The following is a 13,392-nucleotide window of genomic DNA, read 5'->3' as shown; positions in this document are numbered from 1 at the left end:
GCTTCGTGGCTGACCATTGAACGTCTGGGCGCGCTGCGGCTGCGACAGGGCGGGGAAACATCTCTTTTTGATCTTCGGAGATCAAAGAAACCGCCAGCTTTGCAGCTCTGCAGCGGGGCTGCTGGCAGCTGGGGCTGTCGCCGGCCACCGAAGGAGCCAGGGCCAGCTGCTGGGGCAAGGAACGCGACTGCGAGTCGGGGCCCCGGCTGGTTCAGCTTTGCTTATAGATGCAAAACAGTTTATTTATTTATGGGTGCAGGTGGATATACTCCTCCCGTGGCGCTTCCTCACCCCCCGAGGCAGGGTGCTGTGCCCCAGCCGTACCCCATCCCCGGCAGCAACCCCCACCAGGGGCGCATCCTGCCCTCCCCGCCGTGCCCGCAGCCGTGGCGGAGCCCCGAGGTCGGGGAAGGGAAGGGCACGGGACGAGCATTTTTCCTGCCCTCATCTTTCCCAGCCGCCCCAACGCTCCCCCCGTGGGATGGGCCTGTGGGGTGTGACGAGTGTGTCGGTCCTCAGCCGGGAGGTGAGCGCGGCCGTCGCCCAGGGGACCTGGAGCCGCTTCTCTGCCCGCGGGAGGTCCCGGCGCGGCTGAGCCAGAGCCACTGGCGGAGTTGTAGTGTGGTCGTTTCAAAGTGTGACAATAGGAAAAACTCTGGTTTAATGAGCGCTTCAGCTTTTATGGAATGTAAAAGTCTTAAAATTAATTAAAAAAAGGTGGAAAGGCAATTTTTCAGCCTGAACGGAGGGAGCTGGGGAAAAAAAAAAAGGGCTTTGGGCTCTTCCCTGCGCCGTTTGCTGTGCAGCCGCGTTGCTTCGGGCCGGAGCTGCATCTGCTGGCCCAGGCGAAGCCGCATCCCAGGTCCCTCGCTTTCGCAAATTGCTTCCACTTTTAGAGGAAAGAAAGAAAAAAACATATAGAGCTTGAAAATGCACGTGAAATCCCATTTCTTTACTCCTTAGACGCTTGGGAACGGTTTCAGTTCCTCTGGGGTGTTTTACAGACGCCCTCCTTGCACACTATAAACGCTTTCTATGAACGCTCGTTTACGCGGGAAAGCACGACGATGATTTTCTCTGATCGGCCCCTGTGAAATGAGTCGATGTTTCTGGCGTCACGGGGACGCTGACGGGAGGACGCAGTGCAGGTGACTGTCCCACACGCTGCGGGAGGAGCGGCTGCGGGCACGCACTGCTCTCCATCTTTTCCAAATTATTTCCTGAATTTCCCATTTTCTCCCCCCAATTTTCCCCTTTTTTTCTAATGTAAAAAGCAGTGTGACCCCCGAAGCCTCCTGGGCGCAGCAACGCGTGCTGCTGGTCTCTGCCCTCTCCCATCGCTGGCCCCGGCACCCATCCTGCTTGCCACCCTGGCTCTGAGCCCGGCTGGCGCCTTGCGGCGTGACCGCAACCTTCCTGGTGGCTCTGCGACACCGCCGAGGCCGGCACGTGAGGGGGTGAAGCTGCCAAACCCATTTTTCTTTGGGTTTTTTTTTCCTTTTTTTTTAATTGTTTTAGTGAGGTGGGGATGGAGCTCAGCTGGAGCAGAAAGAAGCAGCAGATTTAAATAGGGTTTTAGGAGCCGCCATCTGGACCGGCGCTCCTTGAATGACTTTAAAAAAAAAAAATTAGATAAAAATCCTCGCTTTCCTTCAAAAAGAGCAATAAAACCAGACCATTTACCTTGGTCTATTTATAAACTGTTTAGAAGGGCCATGATAACCCAAGCAGGATGCGGCGTCCCTACAAAGGACGTTCCCTGACCCACGGATAAACTGTTTGGGTTATTCAGGACGTGTTAAAGCAGGGCTGCTTACAAAGGTTGGAAAGTTTTGCTAAGAGTGAGGTTGGGAAGAGCGCGGGGTCCGGCTCAATGGCCCCAGGGCCGCATCCTGCCCGAGGAGTCGCTGATCTGCTGCTGGTTTTACCCTGAGCTCGCTGCTGTTGGTGCTTCTTGCTGATGCGCCGGGTTTAGGACACAGGAGGGGGGAGCGAGGGGCTGGAGCAGCAGCAGAAATTCAGGGCAGATCAACATAAGGTGGGTGATATAAAAGGAAAAAAACCCACCCAACAGCCCAAGCCGTGGCTAACGCGGCTGTGGGGTCGGGGCGGTTGGTAACGCTGCGAAAAGGGTAGCTCGATGCTCGGAAAAAAGGGTCTGGATCCTGCGCACGATGCCTGCCAGGGGCTGCTGCCCCCCCGTCTGCTTGGGCAGCCCCGCGCCAAGGAAGCTGCTGCCCACCGCGGGTCGGGTTATTTTATTATATTCCTTTATTCTTCCCTTTTTGGTGAGGCAGGAGGGGCCGGCTCCGAGGTCGGGGCCCGCGGGGCTACTCGGGGGGTTCTGTATCCCCACCCCGGCGCCGTTTCCCCTTCTCCACTTCCAGGCTCTCATTTTCCATTTCAGGGCCCCCTGCCTGCTCCCTGCCTGCTCCCTGCCTGCTCCTGGCTTTGCATCCACGGGGTGCATTTCTGACCTCTACATACGTTTTCCTGGCGGCTCCAAGCCTGTGACCTTTTCACCCTTCTTTAGCTTCTTTTTTAACAGATTTCCTCCTTTTTTGCAGGGTTTTTCCAGGCGAGGCCGGTGCTGTGGGTATGGGATCCCCCTCCCAGCGCTGCCAGGGTTCACCCTGGACCCGTTCTGGGCTCTCGGCTCCCACAGCCGCCCCAGAGGGACTTTTTGGCCTCAGGGGTTCACTTGCCTTATTTTGGCTTCCCAGGGGAGTGGAGGGGCCGGGAGCGTTTGCACGTGTCCGGGTTGCAGCGGCTGCTAATCAGCCCCGGAGGTGTTTCAGCTAAAAAGGTGACATGCGAAAAAATCGAGAAAAAATCGAGAAAAAATGTAAAATTGTTGTATAAGTCCGTGCCCAGCAGCAAGGGGCCATGCGGCCGACCTGACCTCCGGCGATGCTTTCTGGTTCGGGGGCTGCCCATCACTTGCTGGTACCCAAACCAGTGGGTACCGGTCAGGGACTGGTACCAAAATCTCAGCTCGGAGGTCGCCGTCTCCCCATCCCCAGGGCTTTCTTGCCCCTTTTCCCCCGGGGTGCCCCACGGCGGGGCAGAGCTGTGGGAGAGGCCGTGTTTGTGCAGGATTTGCATTCGTGGCTCTGCAGGAAGGGCCGTGGCACCCGCAGCCGCTGCTCCTCACCGATCCCAGCCCAGCGGCCGTTTCCTCCCCGCGTGGGGCCCGGCCGGGGGAACCCAGCCTTGGCACCGGCAGGGACACAGGGGACAGGGCTTGTGGCCCCAAGGTGAGTGGGGGGGACTGGGGTTGGGGGGAGAGAGGGCTGGCCCCCATGCACACCCCTGCCCCTGCCCTAGACCTCCCCTGCATGCATACAGCCCCCGCCCCACTGCACCGCCCCATTGCATGTGTACAGCCCCCCCAGTGCAGTGCCCCAATGCACAGGCATGGCCCCCCCAGCTGCACTGCCCCCCTGCACACAGGTGGCCCCCCCCAATGCAGTGCCTCCCCCCCCACAGCTCCCCCATTGCACTGCCCCGATGCCCACGCGTGTCCCCCAGTCGCGCAGCCCTCCCCCATGTACGCAGCCCTCCCCATTGCACGGGGGGGATCCCCAATGCACTGCCCCCCCACCTGCACACAGCCCCCATTGCACTGCTCCCCATGCAGCCCCCACCCCATTGCATTGCCTCCCACATACAAACCCCCCCCCCCAACTGCATTGCCCCAGTGCCTGCATGTGCCCCCCCTCCCCAGGACGTCCTCTCCCCATGGCACCCAGCGGCACGGCAGCCCATTCCCCCCGCTTTGGGGTGCTAGAGGTCCCCAAAGCCCCGTGGGGGGGACGCAGCCCCCACCTGGGGGCCCTGGCAGGACCAGCAGCAGCCCAAGGCGGTATTTTGGCCAGGAGCATGAGCAGGGGCTGTTTTCCATGGACCTGTCCCCCATGTCCCTACCTGCCTGATGGGCCACGCCAGAGGGACGTCCCCGCGTGCGACACCTCTTGGTGCCAGTGATGCCCCTGTCCCGTCCTCCTCCCCCCATGCGCCCCCCTGGCTTTTTTGGCAGCCACCCCAGACTGAGCCAATGATTTCGGAGGCCGGTTGGCAGTGACACCGTGATGGCGTCCCCAGCTGCAAGTGCCAGCTCTGCATCACCCTGCGTGCATCGCCCCGTCACCCGCACGGGCACCCCACGGCCGTGCTCGGTCCCATGTCCCCACTGTAACTGGGAGCTCGTCACCTTCTGCTCCAGCCGTGGTCCCCAGCATGTCCCTCTGCCCCCGCGCCTTGGGAGGGGTTTAGAAACCCCATCGCACGAGCAGGGCGGGCACCCCTCGCGAGCGCGCTTCGAGCCCTGCTTCCACCCTCCCTTGGTTTCCTGCTGCGTTTCGGAGGTTTCCTGCCCCCCTGCACCCCCCTGGCCACCCACGGGGCGCGGGGGACGGCTCACGCTCCTTCCCAATGACAGCAATACATTTTTTTTTTTCTGGGCTGTTGAGGTTTGCTAACAGCCCTTGGGTGGTGGCTGGGAGCTTCTTCTTCCTCTAATTGCTTCTTTTAAGGTTTTTTGGGGATATTGCTTTTAATTTTTTTTAATGGTGTTCAACTGTGCTGCTTGGGGGAAGCTCTTCCCTTGTAAAAACCTGAATTAACCAGAAAAACATCTCCTTTCACGGCTGCTCCGGAAAAGCCTGCCCAAGCTCCTCCGGAGGGGATCTCCGGCTCGGGGTCAGCTCTGCCGGGCTTCCCAACCCCGAGAGCAGCTCCCAGCCGCTCCGTGCCAGTGGCCACCCTCCGGCTGAGCTCCTGCGCCTTCGTGACGCAGAAATCCCCACGTTTGCAAGGATTTGTTAGGCAAATCTCCCCCCCGGCCACAGCAGAGCAACAACCGGCCGCCCAGCAAATCCCCAAATTTTTTGTTGAGCCCCAAAGACCAAGACCGATGGGAAGGGCAGCAAGGGGAGGGGAAGAGTCCCCCGGGGTCGGGGAGACTGTGGGTCCGGGCTGGGGGGCCCCTGCTCAGAGCATCCCCTCCCCATGGAGATGTGGGGACCTTCGTGAGCATCGCAGCCTGGGTGGGATCTGCGCTGTGATGCTCCAAAACACCCCAAACTGGTATTTTTGGTCCGGGCAGCTGCTTTCGGCTGGGGGTTTTAGGCAAAAATAGGAGCTTGGCCAGCAAGAGGTTGCTTTGGGGCTGCTCTGGCTTTGCCAAATGCGCTTGTTTTTCAGAGAAAAGCCTTGGCCGGGTTGTGCAAGCGCAGGTGAGAAGCAGGGGGGTGTCGGGGCGGGTTTGATAGGGCTAAAGGCAGTTGAGCTGCAGGTGCAGGTGAGGAGGAGCCGCCGTGACGAGCCTTGGCACCGCCGGGTACAGAAAAAACCCCACTGCTTCCTCCTCCTTCTCTCTCTTATTGCAGCTGATGGAAGAAGCAGTTTTTCCCCGGGGAGTTTTTGTGCGGCGAGGGCTGGGGGTGCTCACACCGTGTCGTCCAGAGGTCGGTCCCACAGCGGCCGTGCAGCCTGGCCCGGCTGTCCCCATGTCCCCATGTCCCTCTGCCGCGGGGCCGGGGGCTGAGAAGGGGCCAAAAGCCTCAGCGGGGTCGGGGCGGCCGGGGGCAGTGGAGCAGGAGCTGCTGCGGTGCAGGACCCTGCCCGGGGACAGACGAACCAACTGCTCTGGACTCGCTATTTTTCCCCAGACTCACTCTATTTTCTGTTCTCCTTGTTTTCGCTGCTGGCAAGGAACCTCGTCCCCCGAGCTGCACCAGCACTGGGTCAGCCCCGATAACCTCTCTTCCCAGCATCGCTGCTTTGACCTTTACTGGTGACGGGCTCCAGGCTAATTACACCCCAGAGGGTGGGGATGTTTTGCCCAGACTCGGGGCTTTCGAGGCCGCGTGGACGATGAGCTCATCCCGCTGCCCTGTGTCCGTCCCGCCTGGGGTTCGTGTTTCTTTGCACGATGCCGCTGTGACGGCAGCCGCCGAGGAGGGCTTTGAGCAAGAGGGGGGAGAGAAAACCGGCCAGCGGCGGCCGTCCCGCGGAGCAGGGAGAAGGAAGTGTCGCCACGGGCCACTCCTCCTCGCCATTTCCTCTCCGCGGTCGGGTTTTTATACGGATGAGAGAGAGGGGGGCAGAGGAGCAGCCGGCCCGTCCGAGGCCGGAGGCTGGGCTCGGCGGCCGAAGGGGAGCGCCGGCGGCCGGCCCCGAGGGAGACGCTGCGGGTAACTGCGCTTGGTTCGACTCCCCCATCCCGCTCCCCACCCCGCGGGGGGTCACCGGGACACCCCTCGGCCACTTAGAGCTCCATCCCCGCCACCGCCTCCTGCTCATCCCCAATGGCCCCTTTCCACCAAAAACCACCCTGGTTTTGTGGGGACCCTCCTGTTCCCGCTGGTTTTGGATGCTCCAGGCTCTTCCCTTCCGCTTGCTGCCTTTCCCGTCGGTCTTGGTCTTTGGGGCTCAGCAAAAAATTTGGGCTGGGAGCGGGGCCGGTGGGGTTTGGTGGCAAGCAGGCTTTCGGGGTGGCGCAGTGGGTTTTGCATCGCTCTGGCTGTCACCGCTGCGCTGTGTTTTCGGGGAGGGCGAACGCCTGCGCGCCTCAAGCTCAAGCTGCGAAGCAAAGCGCGGTTCTCAGCTTGTTTCCAAGTGGTGCCCCCCGGGAGCTGCAACTCGGGGTGGGTGCCGGGGCTGTGCCCTGCGCCGGGGCCATGCTGGCCTCTGCTGCAATCCAGGGTTTCTGCTCCCGGCCACTGATGCCCTTCGATCCACGGCCCCCAATGCAAGGGGCTGGTTTGCTCTGCTTTTCCCCCTGGAAATGCTCAGTTTTGGATGGAGGGGTTGGCTTTTAGCCTGGGGGGATCAGCCTTTGGGATTTTCCAGCTGTTCTCTTTTCCCAGCAGCTTTGCTAACCCAAAGAGCCTGAGTTTGGGGTGCAGCTCCCTCCTTTCCGATACCGGCCTCAGGTTTCAGCAGTCGGCACTTTAGCCGGGGACACGTTTCTCCGGCTGGCGTCGGGCCGACGTCTCCTGCAAACTGGGCGCTTTCTACCTAGAAACGCCGTCTGCCCAGAGGCTGTCCCCATCCCGCTCCCCTCCTGGCCCGGCTGCCTCCGGCTGCCCACGCAGGCTCGTTTGTTGTGGAAACCTTGTTTTGGCAGGAGCAGGGTGACACACGAATGCAAATGTTAGAGGGGAAGAGCTAAAGGAGGAAAGCTGGAGGTGTCTCAGGAGCGTTTCCAAGAGCTAAGCTCAAGTCTTCCCATGGTGCGGCCGGACTCGGTGCAGACCAGTGACTAACGGTGTTTACACGAGCACTTGTGATGCTGCGGATCTAATTGCCGGGTTCTTTTTCCTATCGTTTTCACCAAATATCCAATTAAGTTCCCAAAAGCTCATCTCTGCAGGCTGGCAGTGCCACCGGGCTGGCACAGCTGCCTGCTCCGGCCCCGATCCGACATTGAGCAAGCGGGGGCTGCTCTTACAAAATTCAAGTCCTATGTAAATACCAGCAGGTATTAGGAACTGAGTCATGGTATTAATGGGATTTATGGCATGGTATTATATGCGTGACTGGACAGATTTCTTGCTGAGGATGGGATTTGGTCCCTCCACCCTGCCTCACTCGGCTCATCCAGAGGGTTGGGCATCCCGTGCCAGTGAGATGGATGTGCTGCTTGGGCTCTCGACTTTTGGGAAGGAGGGTCTGGAGCACCTCCCAGCTAACGAGCGCTCGGTCCTCACTGGTCTCCATCGGTCTCGCAGGGCCCGCAGGCTCCCCATGTGGACACGGCGGTGGTAGGAGAGTCGGCTCCGGGCTGCGAGGAGCCGAACCGCTTCATGCTTCAGCCGGGGCTACGGGCAGGGGCAGGGTGGGGTGGCTCCCTGCTACGTGTCGGCAGCATCCGCGGGGGAGCGTTTGGGATGCCTCATGTTTCCCTGCCAGCATCCTTCTGCTCCCTAAACCTTTTCCTGTAAACTCCCACAGCTCCCCCCTGGCATTTAATCAAGCCCCTCTCCACCTACACGGGTTTGGGGCTGAGAAAGCTTCACCTCGTGTTTGTGTCGAGGTGTGTTATGGCCCCGAGGGTTGCCCTGGCCCCAGGCTGAGCTCTGCGGGTGTCTCTGCTCCCTGGGGACCATGGCCCATGCTGGTCTGTGCCACGGGGGCTGCTCCTCAGCGGCTTTGGGGACAGCCATCCAGTTGGGGACATTCCGGCACTGTGTGAGCAAGGCAGAGCGTGCAAGATGGAGAGAAGCAAGGGTGTGACCCGAGGGTGGCGTGGGGACAGCCCGGGGTTCCCAGTGGCATCCCTGGTGGTGGCATCCCGGGTGGCAGTGGCCCCCAGCCATCCTGCCCAGGGCTGCCTCTGCATCTGCTTGCAGGAATCTCGTCCGGCTGGTTTTGCTCTGGGCAGGGCCTGCACACCGTCAGCAATTAGCACTCAGAGCTAATTGCTGCACGGCAATAGCTCGTCCAGCGATTAGCGCTGGGGGAGCTGCTCGCCCCGGCTCGGTTCCCATGATGAGCCGGTTGCCGGCACATGGTCCAGAAATCAACTTGTCCCCGGGGCGGGGGCGAAGGCTTCGCTCGGCATGTCCCGGCATTTCAGAGGAGCCGGGAAAGGCGCAGGGCGAAGCGAGGAGGCGGCCGGGAGCATTTCCCAGCACCTGCGACTCCCCGCGCAGCTTCCCCGGCCGCCCTTTCGCTCGCTGCGTCAGCCCCGCGGTGGGGGAAGTAAAACCTTCGCCGGAGCGTGACATTTTGCAGGTTGGTAACTTCCTGCTGACCTGAAGTGAGTTAATAACAAACCCTTCGGGGACCTCCTCCCCAGAGACGCAGTGCTTTTGGCAAAACATAGAGTTGGTTTTTCTGGGTGACCGATGAAAGCGGCTTTCCTCGCCCTGCTCGTGCCGGCTTCCTGCTCTCGGGGTTGGCAATGTCACCGCGGCAAACTGTCCCCTTGCGTCAGCGCTGCTGCGGTTCGGAGGTGGCGGGGAAATGCCCTCCCACCGTGACACAGCTTCTGCCGCCACCGGCTTCGTGCCGGGCAGGGACGGAACTGTCCCCGGCGCTGCAGCACATGGAGGTGGGGTCCTGCTGTGTGGCCGCATCCAGGCCTGGAGAGCCATTTTCTCTTGGGGGCTTCCCCGCCGGGTCCGTGCCTCTTGTCATTGCATCCCGCTGCCGGAGCACGGCCTCTCCTCTTCCTCCTTGTTCACCGACCAAGGTTTGTCCGTGCGTTCTCCATGCAGACGGTTATTTTCAGGGATGCTCATGTCCCCGTGCTCTCCTGCGCGGCTCCGGGGTCTCGTGCGGGAAGGACACGTGGCCACCGCGTGTCCAGGGGTGCGAGTGTGTGGGCACACGGGGCAGGGAAGGACCGTGGGGGTAGGAGGGTGGGGGTGCTGTGGGGCAGCCCCGCTCCCCTCCCCACAGCCATGTGCTGCGGGCAGGCTGACTCACAACCACGTTGGTTCTCTGCAGCCCGTCTGAGCCCTCCCCGTCCCGGGGCAGCCTGGGGAGCCGCGGACCGAGGGCTGAGCGCCGGCCGGACGCTGCCCTCACCTCCTCTCCCTGCCGGCAGCGGCTGGCGCTGCCTGGCATACCCGTCGGTACAGCCGGGAAAAATCCCTCCCCAGGGAGATGCCGTGGCACCACAACCCGCATGGCACAAGCGTTTCCACAGCAAGTTATTTCCCTGCACACTTCCACGCCCCGAAAGGCTTCTGCGGGTGTACGAGTGACTGTTTCCTATTGGGGTGTGTGCGTACGCTGGTGCGGAGGTGTGGTTTTGTGTCTTGCTTATATTTAGCAGATGTAAGGACATAGGACTGGGCAGCTCCGGTTCAAAGCGTGGGTCTGTCTGCCCAGTGTCCTGCCTCTTGCTCATGGCAGCACATACCAGAGCTCCTGGCTTTGGCTCCAGCCAGCTCCAAGCTTTCCTTCCGCATGTGAAGGCAGGGTTGGTTTCAGGATACGCATCGATTTTGGATTTATTTACACTGAATTTCATCTGTAGTTTTGTAGAGCGTCTTCCAGAAAGTTAGCTTAGGTCTGAAAGTTTCTCTCTGCCACCTTGCCTTTGCCGATTGCTACAGGTAACTGTTCTGCCTGTTAGAAAGTGGGATATCTATGTAATTTGGCTATGATCGGTCACTTCCTGATTTTACAAAGATTAATTTTACATTGTCCTTTTTTTTTAAGAAAGAAGGTGATGTGAATGGGCTGTAAGAACCAGACGAGATGGACGGAGAGCTGCCCTGCGCTGAGGTGGATGGAGAAGTGTCCTCTGCCACGGAGGATCTGGAAGGAGAGATGCCCTGTGCCGAGAGCGTTGCAGAAGGAGAGATGCCCTGTGCTGACACCAACACAAAAGAAGAGGCACCTTGTGCTGAGAGCGGTGTGGAAGGAGAGGTGCCCGGCACTGACAGCGATGGGGAAGGGGAGATGCCTTGTGCCGGGAGTGATGCAAAAGGAGAGGCATCTTGCTATGAGAGTGATGGGGAAGAAGTACCGGATACCAAAATCCCTGCTGCTTCAAAGAAAATGTCTTCTATTTCTTCTCCCTTGCGGGCAATCATCCGCCTGCGACGGCAATACTGGGTGCAAAAGAAAAGCCGTCTGCATTTAGAGCTCCCTCGAGAAAAGTCTTCAGAGCTTGTCCATACGAGGCTGCTCCAAAGGCAGCTTTCCCTGAGCCGAACTAGCCTGTATGGCTCTTCCAGGTCCTTCTTTAATCAGACTGGCTGCGAAACTTCCCAGTACTTCACATTTGACACATCTGTGGAGCAGTATGCTATGAAAAAATGCAGGCGGAAAAAGAATCGAAGGAAATCTAGGATAGTCCTGTATCCAGATAAAACAAAAAGATACCTTCCAGCAGAGGAGAAGAGCAAGGCAAAACGCTGCCTCCTCTTGCTCATTGTCATTATCTTCTTCCAGATTCTCAATGCAATAGAGAACCTGGATGATAACCTCCAAAAATATGACCTAGATGGTTTGGAAAAAACAATGAACCGGGAAGTATTTGGGCAGAAGGTTGCTGTGGAAAGTATTATGGAATTACTGAAAGACTATCTGGCTACCCACATACACAACAAGCCTCTAGTAATCTCTTTAAATGGCCCGACAGGAGTTGGGAAGAGTCATGTTGGCTGGCTGCTGGCCAAACATTTTCGTTCCATCATGGACAATGACTTTGTGCTTCAGTACTTTGTTATGCATCACTGCCCCAACGGGGTGGCTCCTCTTACTTGTGAAATAGATTTGTCTAAGAAGATTTCTGACATGGTTACACGAGCCGAAATAGAAGAGAAGATACCATTGTTTATTCTGGATGAGATTGAACTCATGTCTCCAGTCCTGCTGGATACTCTCAGCCGATTCTTTGAACCCAATCAAACCAACGAGTTCCTCAACGCCATCTACATTTTAATAAGCAACATAGGAGGTGGTGAAATAACAAAGTTTCTTATCCAGAATGCATCTGCTGAGCTTTTGCATCAGCAAAGGGGAGTTGAAGAACTGCTGAGCATCGTCCAGCCTGTACTGATCGATGCCCACCCTCTCTGGAAATCTGCGGACATCATCCCATTTGTTCTTCTGGAGAAGGCTCACGTCATAAACTGCTTCCTAGAGGAGATGAGGAGGGAAGGGCTGTATCCCGACCAGAAGCGTATTGAAAATCTAGCAAGTCAGCTCAGTTACTACACTACAGGGGACAAGCAGTACTCCAGGATGGGCTGCAAGCAGGTTGTGGCCAAAGTCAACCTGCTGTAGTGATTTACTGCAGAGACCAAGTCCTGCTCTCAGGATTTGCAAAATTCTGGGCTTATGGAGGAGTATGTTACAGCAGGCTGCGGTCAAGGTGTCCTTTCGCAGGCCTGCACTGACCATGTCCTGGTCGAGGTAGAGGGATGGCAGCCCGGGATCCTCTGCAACATGGTCTCTGTTCTCCTCCAGATGCTTCACTTGTTCCTAATGTTCTGTGAATAAGGCACAAGGCGACGAAGCCCAAGCAACCTCCCATTAATTGCAAGATGCTTTGTTCCTCACGTGCTCGTTTGGGATACTTTGTCATTAAGGAGTTGAGAACAGACGCTGTGGGATATAAACAGGAGGAAACAGGAGCTGGGTTACTGTCTCTGCAGTCCACGTAGCCGTGTTTCACTCCTTATCCAGGCTCACAGTCTTCAGCTCTTTGCTTTTCTTGGTCCTGGCTGGTGGTGGGCAGAGCAGAGGACGTGTTGGACACCTGGGAGAATTGAGAGAATTTGTGGCTCCTCGTTCCGCAGTGTGAGCAGTCAGAGCTCTGCCTTCTCCAGCTCCTACGTGACCGTGCGCTCCAGAGACTGCTTTTTGGACCCGTTCCTGAGTTCTTGCTCTTCTGAGCTCATACCTGAGCTCACCTTTGGCACCTCCAGTGAGATTTCTGCCCTGCAAGTCTGTTTGGGCTCGCCTTGAAGAGTGCTCAGCTGTGCCAGCCGGTGCAGAAATAACTGCCAGATTGTTTCAGGTCTGGTGGTGGCAACTTGTCCTGAGAGCTCTTCTGCTTTTTGCTTCTGGGTACACTTCACCACGCTCATTATCTAGAAAGCCCGAAATAGCAACTGACATATATTAAGCAACACACACTGGAAAAGACAATTTGGGCTGTCTGGGCCGAGTGCAGTGGGAATCCTGGGCTTGTTCCTAGTCCTGCGAGGCCAAGAAGAGGTTCTTTGCCATTGAGACCCAGGGGAGAGCCTGGAAGCACCTCAGCAAAAGCACATGTCCTTGTTTTGAGCAGGCAAACTGAGCAGATATTTATGACATTGCTTTTTCAGGTTTTGGTTTTGTGCCTAAATCCCCTTCTACAATTTGCTGTGAATTATCGTATACATAATCCTGTGGATGTTTGCACTGGTGGTTTGATTTGCCTCTTTCTAATAGCTGGTCTCCAAAGACTTCCGTCACAAACTCCTGCTTCCAGAGCTATTGTCAGGAATAAATCCAAACTATTCTGTAAATCATTCAAAGTACATTTCCTTTATTTTACTGAAATGTGGTTTTCCTCCCAAATTTCTCTTCTGGACCGATGTAGCTGCACTGCCGTGCCTGTGCTTCCCAGTGACTCAGACTGGGAGCAAGGGCTACAGCTTTGCTGTGTGTTTTTTGCAGACCACCTTGATGCAGTGTGTGTGTGCAGCTCCTCGGGGTACGCTCATGGTAAGCCAGATCCAAAAACCACCCAATGCAGCAGTGCCAAAAGCTGTGTGCCGCACGGCTCCTCCATCCCCCAGAGCCACACAGGGGGGACGAGGCTGGAGACCGGGAAAGTGTCCCCTTGTCTGAGATGATGCTGGGCTGGAAAGTCTGTCCATGGTTTCTCCTCTTGAAATTATCCAGCTGAGAAGCCTTTTTCTCCCACAGAATAGT

The 13,392-nt window shown here is 57.8% G+C and overlaps 1 protein-coding gene across 4 annotated transcripts; it reads left to right on the top strand.

Moving 5' to 3' along the window:
- Positions 1 to 3,048: 3,048 nt before the first annotated feature.
- TOR4A (torsin family 4 member A) lies at positions 3,049 to 13,017 on the top strand. 4 transcript variants are annotated; one of them, XM_075170481.1, is made up of 2 exons: positions 3,049 to 3,257; positions 10,184 to 13,017. In XM_075170481.1, the coding sequence occupies exon 2, from the start codon at positions 10,219 to 10,221 to the stop codon at positions 11,752 to 11,754; it is 1,536 nt and encodes a 511-aa protein (XP_075026582.1). In that variant the 5' UTR covers positions 3,049 to 3,257; positions 10,184 to 10,218; the 3' UTR covers positions 11,755 to 13,017. The 4 variants fall into 4 exon arrangements, with proteins under 4 accessions (XP_075026582.1, XP_075026581.1, XP_075026580.1 ...); XM_075170480.1 differs by lacking the exon at positions 3,049 to 3,257 and adding an exon at positions 6,042 to 6,197; XM_075170479.1 differs by lacking the exon at positions 3,049 to 3,257 and adding an exon at positions 6,042 to 6,197 and having other exon boundaries at positions 10,180 to 13,017.
- The last annotated feature ends 375 nt before the right edge of the window (positions 13,018 to 13,392 follow it).

The sequence above is a fragment of the Calonectris borealis genome, chromosome 21 (assembly GCF_964195595.1).
Source record: "Calonectris borealis chromosome 21, bCalBor7.hap1.2, whole genome shotgun sequence".
Taxonomy (NCBI): Eukaryota; Metazoa; Chordata; class Aves; order Procellariiformes; family Procellariidae; genus Calonectris; species Calonectris borealis.
The sequence above is the reverse complement of the archived record's forward strand: the minus strand, read 5'-3'. Positions and strand labels throughout refer to the sequence as shown.